We start from the raw sequence: 23,421 nt of genomic DNA, 5'->3' as shown, positions 1-23,421 counted from the left end.
AATGGCTGCTGTGTTGGATGGGACAGTGTTGTATTTAGGGATTTTGACCCAAAGTAACCCCTGCCAACAGTACACAGCGAGGTGTGAAGCAGGCCTACACACATACCTTGTTCTGATGAGTAACTGTGGTGCTACACAATACAGACAACACACTATCCCCACACTGAATAGGCTAACTGCGCCCCACAACTGCACAAAGAGCGGAGAGGGAGGGAGAGTGGGCAGGGATGTGTACCTTTCCCCATTGTCCCATTTTGTAACAATATTTGGAAGCATGAGTGTATTTTGGTCTTGTCAATAAATGAAATAGATTTAAATTGGATTGAGAGATGGGGAGGTTGACGAGGGAGAGAGAGAGGGATAGAGAATGAGTGTGAATGAACAAGGGACAGGAGAGAAAGGGGGGTTGAGAGAGAGATGGGCCCATGAGGGGTGTGTGCTTCGTCTTGTCCTGTACTCAATGTTCTCCCATGACTGCGTGGCCACCCACGACAGCCTACAAGGGGGAGGTCAGAAACTGGCAGTGTGGTACTAGGACAGCAACTTCTCCCTCAACGTCAGTAAGATCAAGGAGCTGATTGTGGACTGCACGAAAGGGGGGGGGGGGGGGGGGGGTTGTGAGCACGCCCCCACCCACATCGACTGGGCTGTAGTGGAGCGGGTAGAGAGCTTTAAGTTTCTCAGTGTCCAAATCACTAAGGACTCCAAATGTTCCATACACAAGCACACAGTTGTGAAGAAGAATCTTGAAAAGATTTGGAATGGGCCTTCAAATCCACAAAAAGTTATACAGATGCACTATTGAGAGCATCTTGACAGGCTGCATCACTGCTTGGTATGGCAACAGCACCGCCTACAGAGGGTGGTGCGGACAGCCCAGTACAGCACTGGGGCCGAGCTCCCTGCCATCCAGGACCTCTACACTCAGTGGCAAGTTTATTAGGTACTGCGTCGGACCTTTGACTCCAGAACAGCCTGAATTCTTTGGGCATGGATTCTACAAAGTAAACCATTGACACCAGGCACGATGGGACCATGGACTCATGCTGCTTAATCTATCAGCATGACTCAACAGAAACCGGGATTTGTCGGACCAGGTGATGTTTTTCCACTCCTCAAATGTCCAGTGTTAGTGATCGCGTGCCCTCTGGAGTTGCATATTTTTTTTTGCTGATAGGACTGTAACAGGCTGTGGTCGTCTGCTACAATAGCCCATCTGTGACAAGGCCCGACGAGTTGTGCATTCCGAGATACCGTTCTTCACAGCACTGTTGAACTGCATCGTTATTTGCCTGTTTGTGGCTGGCCTGTTAGCTTGCACAATTCTTGCAATTCTCCTTTGACTTCTCTCATTAACGAGCTGTTTTCAGCCACAGGACTGTTGCTGACTGAACATTTTTTATTTGTGCACCATTCTCTGTAAACCCTGGACACTGTTGTTCATGAAAAGCACAGAAGGCCAGACATTTCTGATACTGGAACAGGCACCCCTGGCACCAATGATCATACCATGCTCAAAGTTGCTTAGGTCACTCGTTTTGCACATTCAAACGATCAACTGAACAGTAACTGAATGCCTCGATGCCTGTCTGCCTGCTTTATATAGCAAGCCATGGCTAAATGAATTACTGTCTGTAGGAGCCAACCATTTTCGTGAATGGAGTGGTGTACCTAATAAACTGGCAACTGAATGTATACTGAACAAAAATATAAACGCAACATGCAAAGTGTTTCATGAGCTGAAATTAAAGATCCCAGAAATATTCCAAATGCACAAAAATCGTATTTCTCTAAAACGTTGTGCACAAATGTGTTTACATCCCTGTTAGTGGGCATTTCTCCTTTGCCAAGATAATCCATCCACCTGACTGGTGTGGCATATTAAACCTCTTGAACCTAGGGGTCACTATTTTTATTTTTGGAAAAATAACGTTCCCAAAGTAAACTGCCTATTTCTCAGGACCAGATGGTAGAATATGCATATAATTGACAGCTTATGATTGAAAACACTCTAAATTTTCCAAAACTGTAAAAATATTCTCTGTGAGTATAACAGAACTGATATTGCAGGCGAAATCCTGAGAAAAATCCAATCAGGAAGTGACTCTTATTTTGAAACCCCTGTCTTTCTATGCATCCCTATTGCCTATTGAAAGGGATATCAACCAGATTCCTTTTTTTCTGTGGCTTCCCTAAGGTGTCTACAGCCTTTAGACATAGTTTCAGGCCTTTTATTTTGAAGAATGAGCGTAAACGTCCACATTGCGTAAGTGGTCTGTTGTTGGCTCTCAGTGTGATTTTTGCGCAAAACAGAGAGGTAGCCATTTTTCCTCCCGGTCCTAGTGAAAAGCCAACTGTCCCGGTTGATATATTATCGAAAGATATTTGAAAAACACCTTGAGGATTGATTATAAAAAACGTTTGCCATGTTTCTGTCGATATTATGGATATAATTTGGAATTTTTGTCTGCGTTGTCGTGACCACTATTTCCGGTGGATTCCTAAGCATAATGCATCAAACTAACGTATTTGGATATAAAAAATATCTTTATGGAACAAAAGGAACATTTGCTGTCTAACTGGGAGTCTCGTGAGTGAAAACATCCGAAGCTCATCAAAGGTAAACGATTAATTTGATTGCTTTTCTGATTTTCGTAACCAAGTTACCTGCCACTAGGTCTACATAATGTTTTCCTAGTATATAGATATACTTACACAAACGCTTGTATTGTTTTCGCTGTAAAGCATCATTTCAAAATCTGAGACGACAGGGTAATTAACAAAAGGCTAAGCTGTGTTTTTCTATATTTCAATTGTGATTTCATGAATATTTTCTAGTAAGATTATTTGACCGTTGCGCTATGCTATTTAGCGTAGTTGATGACAATTATCCCGGATCCGGGATGGGTGGTTCCAAGTTAAGAATCTGATTAAACAGCATGATGATTACAAAGATGCACCTTGTGCTGAGGACAATAAAAGGCCCCAAACATGTGCAGTTTTGTCACACAATATAATGCCAGTGATGTCTCAGGTTTTGAGGGAACAATTGGCATGCTTACTGCAGAATTATCCACCAGAGCTGTTGCCAGAGAATTTAATGTTAACATAAGTCGCCTCCAACATCGTTTTAGAGAATTTGGTAGTACGTGCAACCGGCCTCACAACCGCAGACCATTATTAACCACTCCAGCAAAGGACCTCCACATCCTGCTTCCTCAGCTGCGGGATCATCTGAGACCAGCCACCTGAAAAACTGATGAAACTGTGGATTTGCACAACCAAAGAATTTCTCCACAAACTGTCAGAAAGTGTCTCAGCAAAGCTCATCTGCGTGCTCGTCATCCTCAATAGGGTCTTGACCTGACAGCAGTTTGGCGTCGTAACTGACTTCAGTGGGCAAATTCTCACCTTCAATGGCCACTGGAGATGTGTGCTCTTCACAGATGGATCCTGGTGGATCCTCCTCTTTAGTGAAGAAAGAGAGTCAGGACACTTGTTTAATGTCCCATCTGAAAGACAGCACCCTACACAGGGAACCATCCCCAATCACTGCCCTGGGGAATTTTTTTTTAGACCAGAGGAAAGAGTGCCTCCTACTGGCCCCCGAACACCACTTCCAGCAGCATCTGGTCTCCCACCTAGGGACCGACCAGGACCAACCCTGCTTAGCTTCAGAAGCAAGCCAGCAGTGGGATGCAGTGTGGTATACTGCTGGCATCAATAAAGATAGCAGCACATGGTGAGCACTGTAAAAACGAATTTGGCGCTAATAAAGCATCGTGGAGATGGAGCACCGAGGTGTGTCTTATATCAAACACAGTCAGTTATTTTTCTGAACTGAGAAACCAGCTGAGGTAACTGCCTGACCAATGAGATCAAGTGAACAATTTACTACCAGGGGAAAAGACAGTCAGCAGACACTGGCTCTATCACATCGAGAATGTGCAATGTATATCTTGACATAAGGACTTAATTTGATTCCCCCTACATTTTATGTAATTATAACACAGTAGATAATTGCTGGTATGTTGCATATCACTGCACTGCGCTGTCAACATTATACTATAGTAAACCTGTGCTGGGCACTTCCTCAAAAGATGGAGATGCAAATACCTTTTGAATTGGATGATGCAAACGGAATCTTATTTACTTAGATAAGATATCATCTTCCCACGGTGATAGCATCTCCGTTTGATAGCCACAATCTCAGATGTGGCGCTTGAGATTATTCCAACACTATTTTTGAGTGCTAGCATACATATTAACGTTAATGAAAAGCGAATTGCTTTGGTAGTTGAAGAGTGAAGCTCGGGGTTCAACATCAATGCAGATGGAGTCAAGCTACTTTTAATTGCTTAGCTATTCCTTCACATGCAGCGCCATTAACAGTCCCCGTTACTTTACATTCGAAAATCGATCATTGTAATTTAAGCGCCATTTAGGAGCACGGGGGGTGGGGTACGCTGGTGGCCTGCATTTGGGGAGAATGAACTCAGATCCGTCGAAACGCCTCAGACATTTCTTGACTCCTTGCCGACTGCAAGTTCAATTATGCTTTTATCAATTTGCCAGTCATTCTGGCACAGTGTGGCAGGATAATTGAAATCACCCCGGTGGTTCTCTTTGAAGACTTAAGGCTAATGGCCATGTTCGCCCTTGTCCGTCACTTCTCCGTCCACCCCCCGCCTCTCTCTCTCTCATCTAGTCTTGTCCAGACAAAAACCTGTGTTGCTGGAACTCCTATTGTTCCTTGACTTTCATTTCACTCGTACGATTAAGTGCTGGAGATATCCGTGGAAGTCAGGATATAAAAGAGGGGGAAATATTAACCACAGAACAAAACAAGCAGGATAAGAAAGAGGACAAAGAGGGAGAGGGGTGAAATGAGAAGGGAGACAGAGAGAGGGCAAGGGTGAGGGGAGAAAGAGAGCGGGAGAGACCGAGAGAGGGCAAGAGAAGAGCTATAACTGAGGCTTTGCTTCAGAGGCCGACATCTTGGTTTACATTCAGGACAGGTATGTAACCTTTAAATGATATTTAAAACACGCCCGATTATCCCTTAAGGTAATTAGGTTAAATCACGAGGATGTTTAATTAGAAATAAATCTGCAAGGTGCCGAAAGCAATTTGGAGCAGGCGGCGAGTGGCATGGACCGTGGTGACACGTTCTTCCCTGTTGTGTCCTACATCCTGGCTCTATCTCAATTAGTCTTTCCATGATTCCTCAATTCCTATCTCCTTGCCTCCTTCTCAACCATATTAGAGGTCTAAGGTCCTTCCCCTCAGACCATCTATAAATGATTTTGCAAGGAACCTAGGAAAGATGACATTATAAAGAGCCCTGGTCTCTTCTGACCTCAAGCCTCCTCCTTCTCAACCTCCACATTCTGTCCATGAAGTTATTACAACTCCCACATATCTACCTCAATTACCTCGTACTCCTGCTCATTGACTCGGTACTTGTACCCCTTGTATATAGTGGAGTTATCGTTACTCATTGTGTATCTACAGTGCCTTCAGAAAGAATTCACACCCCAAGACTTTTTACACGTTTTGTTGTGTTACAGCCTGAATTGTGATTCAATTGAGATTTTGTGTCACTGGCATACACACCATATCCCATAATGTCAAAGTGGAACTATGTCTTGAGTCAATAAGTATTCAACCCCTTTGTTATGGCAAGCCTTAATAAGTTCAGGAATAAAAATATACTTAACAAATCACATAATACGTTGCAATAGGGTTTAACATGATTTTTGAATGAGTACTTCATGTCTGTACCCCACACATACAATTATCTGTAAGGTCCCTCAGCCGAGACGTGAATTTCAAACACAGATTCAACCACAAAGACCTGGGAGGTTTTCCAATGCCTCGCAAAGAAGGGCACCTATTGGTAGATGTGTAAAAAAACAAAACAGACATTGAATATCCCTTTGAGCAATGTGAAGTTATATTACACTTTGGATGGCGTATCAATATACTGAGTTACTACAAAGATACAGGCAGGCTTCCGTCCTAACTTTACTAAAGAAAAATCCTGGAATGAGTAGTTGCATCACTGCCTGGTATGGCAACTGCTTGGCATCTGACCATAAGGCTACAGAGGGTAGTGCGTATGGCCCAGTACATCACTGGAGCCAAGCTTCCTGCCATCCAGGACCTACATACTAGGTGGTGTCAGATGAAGGCCCCAAAAATTGTCAAAGACTCCAGTCACTCAAGTCATAGACTGTTCTCTATGTTACCGTACGGCAAGCAGTACTGGAGCGCCAAGTCTAGGACCAGAAGGCTCCTTAACTGCTTCTACCCCCAAACCATAAGACTGCTGAACAAATAATCAAATGGCCACCCGGACTATTTACATTGACCACCCCCCTTTACCCCTACCTACATTAACAAATGACCTCAACTAACCTGTACCCCCGCACATTGACATGGTACCAGTAACCCCTGTATATAGCCTCGTTATTGTTATTTTATTGTGTTACTTTTTATAATTTTTAAAAACTTTAGTTTATTTGGTAAATATTTTCTTAACTCTTTCTTGAACTGCATTGTTGGTTAAGGGCTTGTAACTAAGCATTTCACAGTAAGGTGACACCTGTTGCATTCGGCTCATGTGACAAATAAAGTTTGATCTGATTTTTGTCCAAACATTTGACTGGTACTGTATGGAAATTATATAAATGTCTAAAAACATGTTGTCATTATTGGGTATTGTGTGTAGATGGGTGAGACAAAATAATATATTTAATCCATTTTGAATTTGGGCTGAATAAGTAAATGGGTATGAATACATTCTGAAGGGACTGTATTATTAATATCACTTTTGGATTATTTCTCTATTTTCTTTCTTTCTGCTGGGAAGAGGCCCGTAAGTAAGCATTTCACTGTTAGTCCACACCTGTTGTTTACGAAGCATGTGACGAATAAAATGTGATTTGAAATCTGCTTTGAACAATGTGGCATGCCATATTCATCATGTTGATGTGGCAATTAAAAAAAAAAAAAAACATGGCCTCCACTCCACATCATTCAAGACGAAGCGAGTCTACGTTCAGAGGTGGTTGGCAATAGAAAGCCCTGGAACTGTTGTCTAGCAACATCACAGTAAAGTTCAGATGTTGGAACTCTCCGTCATCCTCTGTTTGTTGTCAGGTAACTTCTCTTGTCAACCCAGAGAGTGAAGAAAGATATCATCCACACAGCTAGGCCTAGCCAGCGCTATTCAACAAGACTGGAGTAGTTACGCTAATGGTTAACGCATGGAACTGTCCAACTGTCCTGGAGTTCCACAGTGGGTGTAGACTCAGGCACTAAAACACCGGATTCCTCTAAACCTGGTCTATATTGAAGACCATGATTAGTTGTTTACGTGAATCAGGTGTTAGCGCTTGGCAGATCCATTCAAAAAATAGCTTAAAAAATGTACAATATTAGTCCACGCATCATCATGATGTGGCAAGTGACACTTTGCTTCTTGAAAGTCAAATATCATGAAAACTTGAATGCTGACATGCAAAACATTTTGGGTCTGTATTAACAATGGAACAAAATATAGTTTTTGAGTGGAGTTTTCCTTTTAAGCCTGCATACACTGCACACAGTCCTGCAGAACCAGAGTCAGCCGACCGTCTCCTGAGTTAAAGTGGTCATTGAGTAGATGAAACCAAGTTGAAAGGCTTTGACTCCTCATTAGGGCTTTGCACCATTAGTGATTGGTATGAGGTTGTGGTTATGACGTGGGTGAAGAGCTTTGGACTATGCTGAGTAGGAACTGGAACAGCAGGGGGTCATTCCATTGGCCCAATCCTGGGCCCCCCTAATCCCAGCTCCCTTTGAAGAGAGGCTTGAAAGCTGCCACTGTGCCAAGAGGCTCGTCGACCACTGAGCCAGCCCATCACTCTAATGGAACTCATTCAGAGCCACGGGAGTGACCCAATTAGGCGGAAGTGTCATTGACGTGGGGCTAATTATAAAGGAATGAGGGAAGGAAGGAAGTAGAAAATAAATCAAGAGAGAGGAAAGTTAGAAAGAGACCGTAGAGGTAGAGGTGCCACGAGATGGGCTACAGGAAACGTCTATGGAGATGATGAGGGGAGAGGTTTTGGTGTTGACTTGGTGATGAGCCATCACCCACTGAGTCTCGGTCTGGTTTTATTGACACACTATGTGAAGGTCTTTGAATAAAGATATGGTCATGAATGTGTCACTATATCACTGAGTCAATTCATTTGAACCTAATCAATGTAGGGAATGGAAAATGATGCATTTACAACAATAGACGACTTTACAATTCATACTGAGTAATTCACTACAATGACTTTAACCGTCGCCTTCTTATCCGTCTACAAAAGAAACATCTAGTTTAAGACCTTGGTCTTTCAGTCGGAGACTGAGCGCCAAGTCTCCGACTGTAGAAGACCACTCAAGTATTTTGTGAGTGACAGGGTTGACAAAGTGTTTTGGGCGTGACAGTGTTAACGGGCAGTAACCTACCTTGGAGCTCTTTGTCTCCCTTCATCCATCTGATGGTGGCGGCGGGCTTGCTGCCCATGGCGGTGCAGGTCATCTCTGTCTCATTGCCCTCGATTACCTGCCCCTCCCGGGACTCGATGATTGGGTTGCCTGGAGGGACTGGCAGGAGGGACAAATAGACACAGTGTTAAAGGAACTTGGGGCATAAAATCACCCTAAAAACCAGGGGGTTTAAACCACCATCTTAGAAGTCTTAACCATTTTTGGAAATACTTTGAGATAAATCAGATTGACTACAGTCGTTTTGTTGTAAACAAAACAAAGTCAGAATGCGCGCAGAAAAGAAAGTGTGAAAAAGGACTAAGTTATATTTAAGTGCGCATATCCAAGTCAGAATCGGCACCTATCAGCTTTTGGCGAAAGGCTCTACACAAAAAAAATATATCACCCACTTTATAATAAAGCCCATACGCTGACAATATGCAGGACACTTTAGATGTTGTAGGATGTTTTGTCCCACTTCTCTAAACTAGACTGTTCCCATAAACATGTGAGTTGAGACCACTCACCGATTTTGGGTTACTTAATTCCAGCTCTTGCTGGCTACCTACTGCCACTTGAAACAGCTTGATACCATTTGCACTGTTCTACCCCTGCCTTGGCCCAGACACACAGATCCAAGCCAGAGCCAGCCTCCCCATTTTCTCCTTGTGAACACTTTCAGATCACAATCATTCCCCGCATCCCGCTGTCAAACTTCATTGCCAAAACGCCATCATTATGTCTAAGTGCGTGCTCTTGTTTCAAGCACATTTTGTATGTCGCATTGTACAGTATAATACGCACACAATGTAATTTCCCCTCAAAAACCCTGTGAAGATGCACAGTGGAGAACTGGATGGGTGCTGGGTTTTGATTGGCGTGGCTCTTGAAGTGTTTCTGCTTTGACGGCAAATTTCAACTGAAGACAATGTTCGTCAACTAGCTTGACAAGGTTTAGATTGAAGCCATTCTGTTGGCTTTGGATTGTTTTGTATGTATGCTTACAAAACATGACATCATGAAAGTGACATATAAAACATATTTTGCTTTCAATGAAATGGCCTCATCCCTAAAAGCGAGACTTTTACTCCTGTTAATAGTTTTTCAAGGATATTATTATTCAATTCATGCTTTGCACATTGGCTTGACACCTTGATGACTGTATTTATTTGTCCTTTATTATCATTATTGAAACCCGGCACTTATCTTCTGTCACAAAAACATGCTGAAGAGAAAGGGTTAAAGTTTGTCTCAGTGCAAAAGTTAGTGAGAGAAGGCTACTTTAAGATACAGCTGTGGGATCAACCACTCCATCGGTCTTTGACGTGCCAGTGATAGCTCTGTGTGTGTGTGTGTGTGTGTGTGTGTGTTTTTAATCATACTCAATCATACATAACTAATGTCAACGTAGATGGTCTGAGACATATTTCCCTTCTATAAACATTGTGTTGGCTTTGGTCATCCCCAAAGCCAACACCCCCTTTGGCCGCCTTTCCTTCCAGTTCTCTGCTGCCAATGACTGGAACAAATTGCAAAAATCACTGAAGCTGGAGACTTATATCTCCCTCTCTAACTTTAAGCATCAACTGTCAGAGCAACTTACCGATCACTGTACCTGTACACAGCCCATCTGTCAATAGCACATCCAACTACCTCATCCCCATAATGTTTTTTTGTTGTTGTCGTTGCTCTTTTGCACCCCAGTATCTCTACTTGCACATCATCATCTGCACATCTATCACTCCAGTGTTAATGCTAAATTGTAAATATTTTGCCTCTATGTCCTATTTATTGTATTACCTCCCTAATATTCTACATTTGCACACACTGTACATATATTTTTCTATTGTGTTATTGACTGTACATTTGTTTATCCCATGTGTAACTCTGTGTTGTTGTTTTTGTCGCACTGCTTTGCTTTATCTTAGCCAGATCGCAGTTGTAAATGAGAACTTGTTCTCAACTGGCCTATCTGGTTAAATAAAGGTGTTCTCAACTGGCCTATCTGGTTAAATAAAGGTGTTCTCAACTGGCCTATCTGGTTAAATAAAGGTGTTCTCAACTGGCCTATCTGGTTAAATAAAGGTGTTCTCAACTGGCCTATCTGGTTAAATAAAGGTGTTCTCAACTGGCCTATCTGGTTAAATAAAGGTGTTCTCAACTGGCCTATCTGGTTAAATAAAGGTGTTCTCAACTGGCCTATCTGGTTAAATAAAGGTGTTCTCAACTGGCCTATCTGGTTAAATAAAGGTGTTCTCAACTGGCCTATCTGGTTAAATAAAGGTGTTCTCAACTGGCCTATCTGGTTAAATAAAGGTGTTCTCAACTGGCCTATCTGGTTAAATAAAGGTGTTCTCAACTGGCCTATCTGGTTAAATAAAGGTGTTCTCAACTGGCCTATCTGGTTAAATAAAGGTGTTCTCAACTGGCCTATCTGGTTAAATAAAGGTGTTCTCAACTGGCCTATCTGGTTAAATAAAGGTGTTCTCAACTGGCCTATCTGGTTAAATAAAGGTGTTCTCAACTGGCCTATCTGGTTAAATAAAGGTGTTCTCAACTGGCCTATCTGGTTAAATAAAGGTGAAATATAAAAATAAATACAAATAAAAGTGTGTCATACTCAGCACAGTGATGTCAGCGTAGGCCTCCTGTGGAGGGTCTGTGTACAACTGGCACACGTATCTCCCCTCGTCAGACAGGGTCACGTTGGACAGAGACACCCGCAGCTCATTGTCCGAGAAGTTCACCAGCTGGAAGCGGGCATCTTTCAGGGCTGAATGGTCAAAGAAAGAGAGATAGGGAGAGAAAGAGGGAGAGAGAGAAAAGGAGCGATAGAAGGGGGGGGGGGGTAGGTCAAAAGAGTGTCATTGTTATGCACTGACTATAAAAATGAATGTCGACCTACTAGGTGAGAGTATCTTTGAGTGGAGTTCCAGGTGGAGTTTCAAGAGTTAAAGTATGAGGTAAAGTCTACAGGCACGTGGTCGTCATATGCTCACTCCCACACTTCCGACTCTAGTCCATCACATCCAGCAAACCTTGCTTGCCCCCTATGGAGAGAGCTCACATAGAGGGATGCTAACCAAACCAAACAACAAACGCCAGTCTTAACTTTGAGGTCTTCGTATCCAGCTCAGGGTCCCTCACCTAATTAGAACAGCAGTGTTTGCTGAATGACACACTAACACACACACACACACACACACACACACACACACACACACACACACACACACACACACACACACACACACACACACACACACACACACACAAGCTCGCAGACTAATGAGCAGTCCATTAGTGGTTTGTTTTGCCTTGGATCACGCGATGGAGAATGCCAACGGAGAATGCCAACGTCTGGTTAAGATGAAACCTTCCCCCCACCAACCCCAACAGACTGACAGCGGCCATTTATTGCTCTCTGTGTCTTCTTCCCCTCCCCAAGCCACGTTTCTTCTCACCAACAGCAGACCAGTTCAAAAGAGCGAAACCAACAACATAAAAAGAGGTAGCGTGAATAAATACATAAATAAATGGAAACAAATAGCAAAATGATCTGGCATCATTACAGTTTGCAGCGGCGGGCACATGAAAGCCAGGGTTGTGATGGCGATGGGGTGAAGCTGATTGTTCTTGGTTCCAGCTGGTTAGCCGTGCTCTTTTGCTTTTATTCCAAAAGCATGGGAAAAAGAGGAAAAGAGGAGGAGGAGAGCAAGAGAGGCTGTCAGCCCAACGTGAGGACTTATACTGAACAAACGCAACATGCAAGAATTTCTAAGATTTTACTGAGTTACAGCTCTTATAAGGACATCAGTCAAATGAAACAAATGCATTAATTCATAATTGATGGCTTTCACATGACTGGGGATACAGATATGCATCTGTTGGTCATACCTTAAAAAAAAGGTAGGGGCGTAATTCAGAAAACCAGTCACTATCTGGTGTGAACACCATTTGCCTCATGCAGCGCAACATCTCTTTTGCATAGAGTTTATCAGGCTGTTGATTGTGGCCTGTGGAATGTTGTACCACTCCTCTTCAATGGTTGTGCGAAGTTGGTGAATATTGGCGGGAACTGGAACACACTGCCGTACACGTCGATCCAGAGCATGCTCAATGGGTGATGGTGTCTGGTGGGTATGCAGGCCATGGAAGAACTGGGACATTGTCAGCTTCCATGAATTGTGTACAGATTCTTGTGACATGGGGCCTTGCAATATCATGCTGAAACATGAGGTGGTGGTGGCGGATGAATGGCACGACAATGGGCCTCAGGATCTCGTCACGGTATCTCTGTGCATTCAAATTGCCAACGATAAAATGTAATTGTGTTCGTTGTCCATAGCTTATGCCTGCCCATAACATAACCCCACCGCCACCAGGGGGCACTCTGTTCACAACGTCGACATCAGCAAACCGCTAGCCCACACGACGCCATACACGCTGTCTGCCCGGTATTGATTAACCCGGGATTCATCTGTGAAGAGCACACTTCTCCAGCAAGCAAGAGGCCATCGAAGGTGAGCATTTGCCCACTGAAGTCAGTTATGACACCTAACTGCAGTCAGGTTAAGATCCTGGTGAGGACGACGAGCACACATATGAGCTTCCCTGAGAAGGTTTCTGACAGTTTGTGCAGAAATTCTTTGGTTGTGCAAACCCACAGTTTTATGAGCTGTCTGGGTGGCTGGTCTCAGAGGATCCTGTAGGTGAAAAATCCGGATGTGGAGGTCCTGGGATGGCGTGGTTACACGTGGTCTGCAGTTGTGTATGGTTGGATGTACTGCCAAATTATCTACAACGACTTTGGAGGAGGCTTATGGTAGAGAACATTTAGCTCTCTGGCAACAGCTGTGGTGGACAGCAAGCATGCCCATTGCATGCTAAATTGTAGTCTCAACATCAACGGTGAAGAGGCGACTCCAGGACGCTGGCCTTCTAGGCAGAGTTGCAAAGAAAAAGCCATCTCTCATACTGGCCAATAAAAAGAAAAGATTAAGATAGGCAAAAGAACACAGACACTGGACAGAGGAACTCTGCCAAGAAGGCCAGCATCCCGGAGTCGCCTCTTCACTGTTGATGTTGAGACTGGTGTTTTGAGGGTACTATTTAATGAAGCTGCCAGTTGAGGACCTGTGAGGCGTCTGTTTCTCAAACTAGACACTCAATTGTGCACCGGGGCCTCCCACTCCTCTTTCTTTTCTGGTCAGAGACAGTTTGCGCTCTTCTGTGAAGGGAGTAGTACACAGAGTTATTTATTTCTGGATATTTTGAGCCTGTAATCGAACCCACATATGCTGATGCTCCAGAGACTCAACTAGTCTAAAGGCCAGTTTTATTGCTTCTTTCATCAGCACAACAGTTTTCAGCTGTGCTAACATAATTGCAAAAGTGTTTTCTAATGATCAATTAGCCTTTTAAAATGATAAACTTGGATTAGCTAAAACAACGTGCCACTGGAACACATGAGTGATGGTTGCTGATAATGGGCCTCTGTACGCCTATGTAGATTTTCTATTTCCAGCTACAATAGTCATTTACAACATTAACAATGTCTACACTGTATTTCTGATCAATTTGATGTTATTTTAATGGACAAAAAATGTGCTTTTCTTTCAAAAACAAGAACACTTCTGAGTGACCCCAAACCTTTGAAAGGTAGTGTATATCAACAACACAGATGTGGCTTTGGCCAAAAAAACTGAGAGAATTGGAGGTGGTGAGAAACTGAACTGAACACATTTTTGGATGGTACAACAGTGTTAGGGCTTGACAACACAAAAGCTCTGTGTTCAACAGGGAACATAGCCTTTCACTAGTGCAGTGATGTTGTTCCTGGACACAAGCGTCGCCATGTTGTGAGGGTTCAGTGGCCCGCCATGTCCCCATTACGGCACAACAACGGCGCCCGCCCGCGACATCCAGCTCACCACGGGGGAGCCCGGGAATGGACACGCAGCTTGTCCCCACTAGCTCCTGCCGCAGCAGTGCTGTCCAATGGGGTGAGTTCAAGGAAAACAAAGGCACTAGAAGTGGAAAACAATTCCACTAAAGAAAACTAACTGAAAAAGAAAGTATTTCGATGTTGATTCGTTCTTTCATTCCCTTTAGTTTGGCAGAGGGTTTCTCAGATAATGTACTTCTTGGAAGGTACAAACACAGGGGCAGACAGAAGTGGGCAAAAAAAGGCAATGACAACACAGTAGAAACAAGTGTGGAGAGACACTGGTGAGGCAACAAACACTTGATCAAAACAATATGTGGGAATATGATTCATAGTGGCAAGGAACAGGGAGAAAACAGACACAAAGAAGAACAAGGACAAGGAAACAATGGGAAATAGCCCAGTCACACAGCAGGGTTGGAAACTGCAGTACATTTCAGATGGAATAATAGATGTGGGCGGTAAAGAAAAGGCTTCGCAAACAAATGAATTCCAGGAATGTCAAAGCATGCCTGGCGAGGTATTTCTGAGGTATTTCTCCCGATCCCCTTCTTCTTTGGGTTCAGAGGTGCTACAACATGGAGGATGACCCCTCTCCCTTTCTTCTCTTTTTCCACCCCTTTCTCCCTCATCATGAGTTCGGGCTGAGGAGAGACGGAGCAATTCTGACAATCCTAATTAGAATTGAAGCATGCTTGCCGGGAGGATTTTGGTAACAATAATGAAAACAAAGTCTTTGGATTAAGTGTGGGGAGGGGGGTGGGGGGCGGTTGTCGCTGTGGAAGTCTCAAAACACAGCAGTAGACTATTCCTGCTGATTCAAACTTGAATACAGCAGCTATAGGAGTTTCAAAACTAGCACATTTATTTTATTTAACACCCACCCACACAAGGCAGAGACTTGGAGGAACGTTTGTACAGTATACATTTTTATTTTAGGGAATGTATATGTTTAATTTCTGTGGTGGTCTTGAATTAGATTGTGAAAACCAAAGTCAATGTTCTTCATGCAGCCTCTCTACAACCAAACAAACAGCCTCTTTATGAAAATGAATAAACAGCTTTCTTCAAAATAAAACTGATCCACTGTTCACATTGCAAGAGTATTCAAAAAACATAATTGGTTTTGGAGGGTATTGCATCACTCAATTCGTCTCTTTTGTTATTTACCTCGTATCAGAAGACCCCAAGCCATCTCATGAATAAAGTGATCCTACTTAGGTATGAAATAGTATGAAATAATAAAACAGAGGACTTTCTGTCCAAGATTTCAAATTCATTTGCCTAGGTCAGATCAACGCGGACAATGCCATTTTTTAAATTTTAAATGCCACTCATTTCCATTCGCGAGGGGTGGACAGTCGCCTAAAGTGGTGTTGAATATACATTGCTTATTTTCGTGTTATCACAAATAGCCAAAGGTCCGTTCGGCACCGTCGAGGAAACGGATGATGGGGCTCAAAAGGCTGCACAAACACACCCAGCCAAATCCATTGAGTCCTGGCAATCTCTGCATTGAAATGAAGCTGACTGTAAACACAAAAGGGGGAAAATAAACTCCAATTCATAGCAGAGCAAAAAAATATATAAAGATGAGATAAACTCAACTTTGATGGCTGCAATGGGTTATTCCTTTCTTCTTTCTTTCTCTCTTTTCTCCCTCTCTCTCTCATTGTATATCATTTGCGTCGTTTCTCCCTGGTTTCATCGAGGAGGGCTGGCTCCAGCTTCTTGGAGACAAGCTTCTGGGTTCTTCCTAAGTGGCGGCAATCAATTCTGATTAGTGGACCCGGCTACTTTTTGAGAGGAGCCCATTAAAGTTTTATTAAGGAGCGAGAGAGGGCGAAGGTAGGTGGGGGAGGGTAACTTGGCTCCTCTGACAGACCCCCACCACACACATGCACGCACATATGCAGACACGATACACTCGCACACACACACTTCAAGTGTTGTAGAAAAGGGAATCGTGGAATCGTGGCTCTTCTCCCATGGCCCTTTAGCTGATTCCATGCGGTTTTCTCACCTTTGAACGGCGCCGGAGAGAGACACCTTTAAATGATAAAGCGAGGGGCGGAAAGATCAGAGAGGGTGAACTTTTGGCTTGGCTGCTGCCGTCCCCTTAATGGCCTGGTCAGTGCCTTGAAAAACCAGAGGAAGTGGAGGTGAGGTTTTCTTTAAGAGATTGGGAGCTGTAGTGGTCAAGGTAAGGTAAAGGTGTCCTTTGGTAATGCAGAGGCTGCTTTCAGACAGGTACCATCCGGGGCCCAGGGGACCCCGCACACACCCTGGCCTTCAAAAGTATGGCTGTCCATCCACTGTACAGGTATCAAGTGTCTGTCTCTTCACTGTGAATGCCAGTCCAAAAGCGTGTGGGTGTCTCTTAACTCGTTAAGTGTGCCTACAGTATATCATTGTGTGTATGTGTGTGTGTGTGTTTGTGTGTGCTCACTTTGTGTGCAGAGGGCTAAGCCTGGGAGGAGGTGAGGCCACCTCACCACACAGGGCTATGACCGCTCCCTTGAAGTGGGGTCACAGGATGTCAATGTCAAAGCTCTCTCCTCTCTTTCTCTCTCTCCTTTATTCCCCCCCAATATGGATTTTAGTTGGAGAGGCCCAATATGATATTCCAGGGGAGGCTGGTAGCAGAGCCAAGCTATAATTAAACAGTGCAGCTGCAGTGAAATGCCAGAGTGTTCTTGGGAAAAGATCACAAGAGATCAAGGCGCCCCGTCAAAAGATGAGATGCCCTTGACAGCCAGCTGTGGGCTTGGTATTTGGTGCCCCAGCGAAACAGAAAAACACGAGGCGCGATTTATGCATGCGATGGGGATCTTGAGGACATGGCTGAGTGGCTGTGTAGTTGTGTGAGGAAGAAGTTTGTGTTGGTGCAAAGGGAGGGAGGGACACAACATTGGATGCGTCAGAGATAGATGGGAGACCTTCCGAGGACGTGGCTGCTTCTCCGTGTGTGTGTGTGTGTGTGTGTGTGTGTGTGAGTGTGTGTGTGTGTGTACACTCATGCCTGAAGATTAGTAGACAGGACTTGGGAACCTGTTGCAAAAGTGTTATACTGTATGTATAACTATACTGTATGTTTGTGTGTATGTTTGTGTGTGTGGGTGTATATCCAACCTCTTCAAATGAATGTGTGTGCGAGTGGAGAGTACCACACTGAACAAAAAACTAAAATGCAACAAGCAAACATTTCAAATATTTGACTGATTTACAGTTAATATAAGGATTGAAGTCAATTGAAATCAATTCATTAGGCCCTTATCTATGGATTTCAAATGACTGGGGAAACAGATATGCATCTGTTGGTCACAGACCACTAAAAAAAAAGGTCTCACATGTGAAAAAGCCAGATGTGGAGATCCTGGGCTGGCGTGGTTCACATGGTCTGCGGTTGTGAGGCTGGATGGACGTACTGACAAATTCTCTAAAACAACGTTGGAGGCGGCTTATGGTAGAGAAACACTCAATTATGTGGCAACAGCTCTGGTGGTGCTGTTGCCCGATAATGTGCACAGAATTAGATTGCATATAGAACATATAGAACATTTCTGGGATATTTTATTTCAGGTCATGAAACATGGGACCAACACTTTACATGTTCCGTATATATTTTTGTTCAGTATAATAACATCTGTAGCAAATTTGAGGAAAACGCTATTGATGTTCTAGCTTCAAAAACTCTCGACCACTGGTACACTCCATTCTGGGTTGGCTACAAAGTCTTTTCCCCGCCCTCCGTTCGTCAAATCTGATCACAACTCTAATCTACTCCTCCTTTCCTATAGGCAGAAACTCAAACAGGAAGTACCCGTGCTAAGGTCAATTCAACACTGGTCTGACCAATCGGAATCCATGCTTCAAGATTGTTTTTATTCACCCGGACCCACCCGGACTGAGATATGTTCCCGGTTGCCTCTGAGAATAACATTGACGTATACACTGACAAGGTGACTGAGTTCATCAGGAAGTGTATAGGGGATGGTGTTCCCACTGACAATTAAAATCTACACAAACAAAAAAACGTGGCTAGATCGCAGCATTCGTGCAAAACTGAAAGCCGAAACCACCGCATTTAACCATGACAAGGTGACTGGGAATATGGTTGAATACAAACGGTGCAGTTATGCCCTCCGTAAGGCAATCAAACAGCAAAACATTAGTAAAGAGACAAAGCGGAGTTGCAATTCAATGGCTCAGACACGTACAGTTGAAATCAGAGATTTACATACACTTAGGTTGGAGTCATTAAAACTCGTTTTTCAACCACTCCACACATTTCTTGTTAACAAACTATAGTTTTGGTTAGGACATCTACTTTGTGCATGACAAGTAATTTTTCCAACAATTGTTAGACAGATTATTTCACTTATTTGTATCACAATTCCAGTGGGTCAGAAGTGTACATACACTAAGTTGACTGTGCCTTTAAACAGCTTGGAAAAATCCAGAAAAGTATGTCATGGCTTTAAAGGCTTCTGATAGGCTAACTGACTTCATTTGAGTCAATTAGAGGTATACCTGTGGATGTATCTCAAGGCCGACCTTCAAACTCAGTGCCTCTTTGCTTGACATCATGGGGAAATCAAAAGAAATCAGCCAAGACCTCAGAAAAAAATAGTAGATCTCCACAACTCTGGTTCATCCTTGGGAGCAATTTCCAAACGCCTGAAGGTACCACGTTCATCTGTACAAACAATCGTATGCAAGTAAAAACACTATGGGATCATGCAGACGTCATACCGCTCAGGAAGGAGATGCGTTCTGTCTCCTAGAGATGAACGTACTTTGGTGCCGAAAAGTGCAAATCAATCCCAGAACAACAGCAAAGGACCTTGAAAAGATGCTGGAGGAAACAGGTACAAAAGTATCTATATACACAGTAAAGCAATTCCTATATTGACAGAACCTGAAAGGGCGCTCAGCAAGGAAGAAGCCACTGCTCCAAAATCGCCATAAAAAAGACAGTCTATGGTTTGCAACTGCGCATGGGGACAAAGATCGTACTTTTTAGAGAAATTTCCTCTGGTCTGATGAAACAAAAAGAGAACTGTTTGGCCATAATGACCATCGTTATGTTTGGAGGAAAAAGGGGGATGCTTGCAAGCCATCCCAACCGTGAAGCACTGGGGTGACAGCATCATGTTGTGGGGGTGCTTTGCTGCAGGAGGGACTGGTGCACTTCACAAAATAGATGGCATCATGACGGAGGAAAATTATGCGGACATATTAAAGCAACATCTCAAGACATCAGTCAGGAAGTTAAAGCTTGGTTGCAAATGGGTCTTCCAAATGGACAATGACCCCAAGGATACTTCCAAAGTTGTGGCAAAATGGCTTAAGGACAACAAAGTCAAGGTATTGGAGTGACCATCACAAAGCCCTGACCTCAATCCTATAGAAAATGCGTGGGCAAAAGTGTGTGTGAGCAAGGAGGCCTACAAGCCTGACTCAGTTACACCAGCTCTGTCAGGAGGAATGAGCCAAAATTCACCCAATTTATTGTGGGAAGCTTGTGGAAGGCAACCTGAAACGTTTGACCCAAGTTAAACAATTTAAAGGCAATGCTACTAAATACTAATTGAGTGTATGTAAACTTCTGATGCACTGGAAATGTGATGAAAGAAATAAAAGCTGAAATAAATCATTCTCTCTACTATTATTCTGGCATTTTACATTCTTAAAATAAAGTGGTGATACTAACTGACCTAAGACATGGAATTTTTACTAGGATTAAATGTCAGGAATGGTGAAAAACGGAGTTTAAATGTATTTGGATAAGGTGTATGTAAACTTCAACTGTATGTGGCAGGGACTCCAGACAATCAAAGGGAAAACCAGCCACGTCGCGGACACGGACGTCTTGCTCACGGACAAGCAAAACACCTTCTTCACCTGCTTTTGAGGATACCACAGTGCCATCGACGTGGCCTACTCCCGAGGACTGTGGGCTCTCGTTCTCCGTGGCGGACGTGAGTAAGACATTCAAGCGTGTTAACCCTCGCAAGGCTGCTGGCCCAGAAGGCATTCCTAGCCGTGTTCTCAGAGCATGTGCAGACCAGCTGGCTGGAGTGTTTACGGACATATTCAATCTCTCCCTATCCCAGTCTGCTGTCCCCACTTGATTCAAGATGTCCACCATTGTTCCTGTACCCAAGCAAAGGCAGCTGAACTAAATGACTATCGCACTCACTTCTGTCATCATGAAGTGCTTTGAGAGGCTGGTTTAGGATCATATCACCTGCACTTCACCTGACACCCTAGACCAACTCTAATGTGCATAACGCCCCAATATATCCACAGACAATGCAATCGCCATCGTACTGCACACTGCCCTATCCCATCTGGACAAGAGGAATACCTATGTAATAATGCTGTTCATTGACTACAGCTCCGCCTTCAACGCCATAGTACCCTCCAAGCTCATTAAGTTCGGGGCCCTGGGTCTGAACCCCGCCCTGTGCCACTGGATCCTGGACTTCCTGACGGGCCGCCCCCAGGTGGTGAAGGTAGGAAACAACACCTCCACTATACTGATCCTCCTCCTGTTCACCCATGACTGCGTGGCCACACACGAACTCCAATGCAATCATCAAGTTTGTAGTAGCAGCAGTAGTAGGCCTGATTACCAACAATGACGAGGCAGCCTACAGGGAGGAGGTGTGGGCCCTGGCGGAGTGGTGCCAGGAAAATAACCTCTCCCTCAACGTCAACAAAACAAAGGACCTAATCGTGGACTTCAGGAGACAGAAGAGAGAGCACACCCCCATCCACATCGATGGGACCACAGTGGAGAAGCTCAAAAGCCTCAAGTTCCTTGGCGTACACATCACTGACAATCTGAAGTTGTCCACCCACACAGACAGTGTGGTGAAGATGGCGCAACAGTACCTTTTCAACCTCAGGAGGCTGAAGAAATTTGAGAGCATCTTGTCTGGCTGTATCACCGCCTGGTACAGAAACTTCACCGCCTGCAACTGCATGGATCTCTAGAGAGTGGTGCGGTCTGCCCAATGCATCACCGGCGGGCACACTGCCTGCCCTCCAGGACAGCTACAGCACCCGATGTCACAGGAAGGCCAAAAAGATCATCAAGGATATCCACCCAAGCCACGGCCTGTTCACCCTGCTATCATCCAGAAGGCGAGGTCAGTACAGGTGCATCAAAGCTTGGACCGAGAGACTGAAAAACAGCTTCTATCTCAAGGCCATCATCAGACTGCCATCACTAGCTGGCTACCACACGGTTACTCAACCGTTCAACTTAGAGGCTGCTGCCCTATGTGCTGTACATAGACATGGAATCACTAGTCACTTTAATAATGGAACACTGGTCACCTTAATAATGTTCACATACTGTTTTTTTCCCAATTCATATGTATACACTGTATTCTACTGTATTCTAGTCAATGTCACACCGACAATGCTCGTCTTAATATTTACATTTCTTAATTCCATTATTTTACTTAGAGATCTGTATGTATTGTTGTGAATTGCTAGATGCTACTGCACTGTTGGAGCTAGGAACACAAGCATTTTGCTCCACTCGCATTAACATCTGCTAAATATGTGACGAATAAAAATTAGATCTGATTTGATTTTGAAGTGGACCGAAAGATTATTGTAGACTTGATGACAGTATGTGTATGTGTGTCAATGTAGAACTACACTTGAGTATACCAAACATTAGGAACACCTTCCTAATTTTGATTTCCACTGCACGCTTTTGCCATCAGAACAGTCTCAATTCGTCTGAGCATGGACTCTACAAGGTGTCCATGCCCAGACGGGCCAGCATTCCACAGAGAGATGCTGGCCCATGTTGACTCCAATGCTTCCCACAGTTGTGTTAAGTTGGATGGATGTCCTTTGTGTGGACCATTCTTCATACATACAGGAGTGTATTTAAGTGTATTTAACAAGGGACATCAACAAGGGATCATAGCTTTCACCTGGTCAGTCTATGCCATGGAAAGAGCAGGTGTTCTTAATGTTTTGTACACTCAGTGTAACAGGCCTATCTATTTCCAAGGTGTGTGTGTGTATGCTTGTCCCTCTGTGTGTGTGAGTGAATGTATGCCTGTCTGTGTGTATGTGTGGTACTCACGTCGGACGTCTCTGAAATAGATTGTCTGTCTGTTGGGGTTGAGGAGCTGGATGACCGAGTCGTCGTTGTTCTTCACCCGGCAGCTGATGACGGCCACCTCTCCCTCCACCACCGCCACATTGTCCGTCACCAGGTTCTGACTCTGGACTGCAGGGCACAGACAGAGACAAACACTCATCATTACAACTGGCAGGCTGTGTGCAGTCTAGTTTTTCAAACCAACGAGCCAAGCCAAGCCAAGCCAAGAAAAACCAAGCTGTACTTAACCTGGTTAGACATCCACCATAGTTGCCGGAACTGTGCTAAAAAGGTATGAAAATATAATATCTGAGTGAGCACAATTTGGTTTGTATGGAATTAATTCAAGTATTACTACCTTTTGATATGATTCCCCTACGTGTTGGAGATCATCACCAACATGTTATGTATACCCACTTAAATCATAATAAGCCCTGAAGTGCTCTCTAAAATGCCAAAGCAACCGCAAAGAAGAGTGGGGAGAAACGGCAGCAGAGTTAGGTGAAAAATGATGTACTTGCTTCTTCAAGTCAGCGTGTATTAGGGATTAACACGGGTAACCAGTATTCCGGGACTGTCCAGGGACCACTCTTCACATTTCCCGAAAAAATTAAATGACAAGACCTGGGAAATTACAACATTTTACACCTAGGTCACACGAATGCAATTCCACAACATGTGCAGCACATTATTCAAACAGGTTGAGCTTTGCGTATTTACTTCACACAAAGTTGCCATAAATTCAAAGAACACGCATAATTGACACTGACGGACTGCAGATAAGACCCGAATACAGTTTAGAGTTCTCATC

General features: G+C 43.9%; 1 protein-coding gene across 4 annotated transcripts in view; it reads right to left on the bottom strand.

Annotated features, from left to right (window-relative positions):
• cadm1a (cell adhesion molecule 1a) overlaps nt 1–23,421 on the bottom strand; it is a 420,614-nt gene that overhangs the window by 63,694 nt on the left and 333,499 nt on the right. For all 4 annotated transcript variants that reach the window (XM_020485689.2, XM_020485691.2, XM_020485692.2 and 1 more), the window contains 3 exons: nt 22,593–22,739; nt 11,147–11,299; nt 8,506–8,643 (listed from right to left, as the gene is read on the bottom strand). In XM_020485689.2, coding sequence (XP_020341278.1) covers nt 8,506–8,643; nt 11,147–11,299; nt 22,593–22,739 — 438 coding nt within the window. The remainder of the gene's footprint in view (nt 1–8,505; nt 8,644–11,146; nt 11,300–22,592; nt 22,740–23,421) is intronic.

The sequence above is a fragment of the Oncorhynchus kisutch genome, linkage group LG6 (assembly GCF_002021735.2).
Source record: "Oncorhynchus kisutch isolate 150728-3 linkage group LG6, Okis_V2, whole genome shotgun sequence".
NCBI classification, from domain to species: Eukaryota; Metazoa; Chordata; class Actinopteri; order Salmoniformes; family Salmonidae; genus Oncorhynchus; species Oncorhynchus kisutch.
This window is presented reverse-complemented; position numbering and strand designations above follow the sequence as displayed.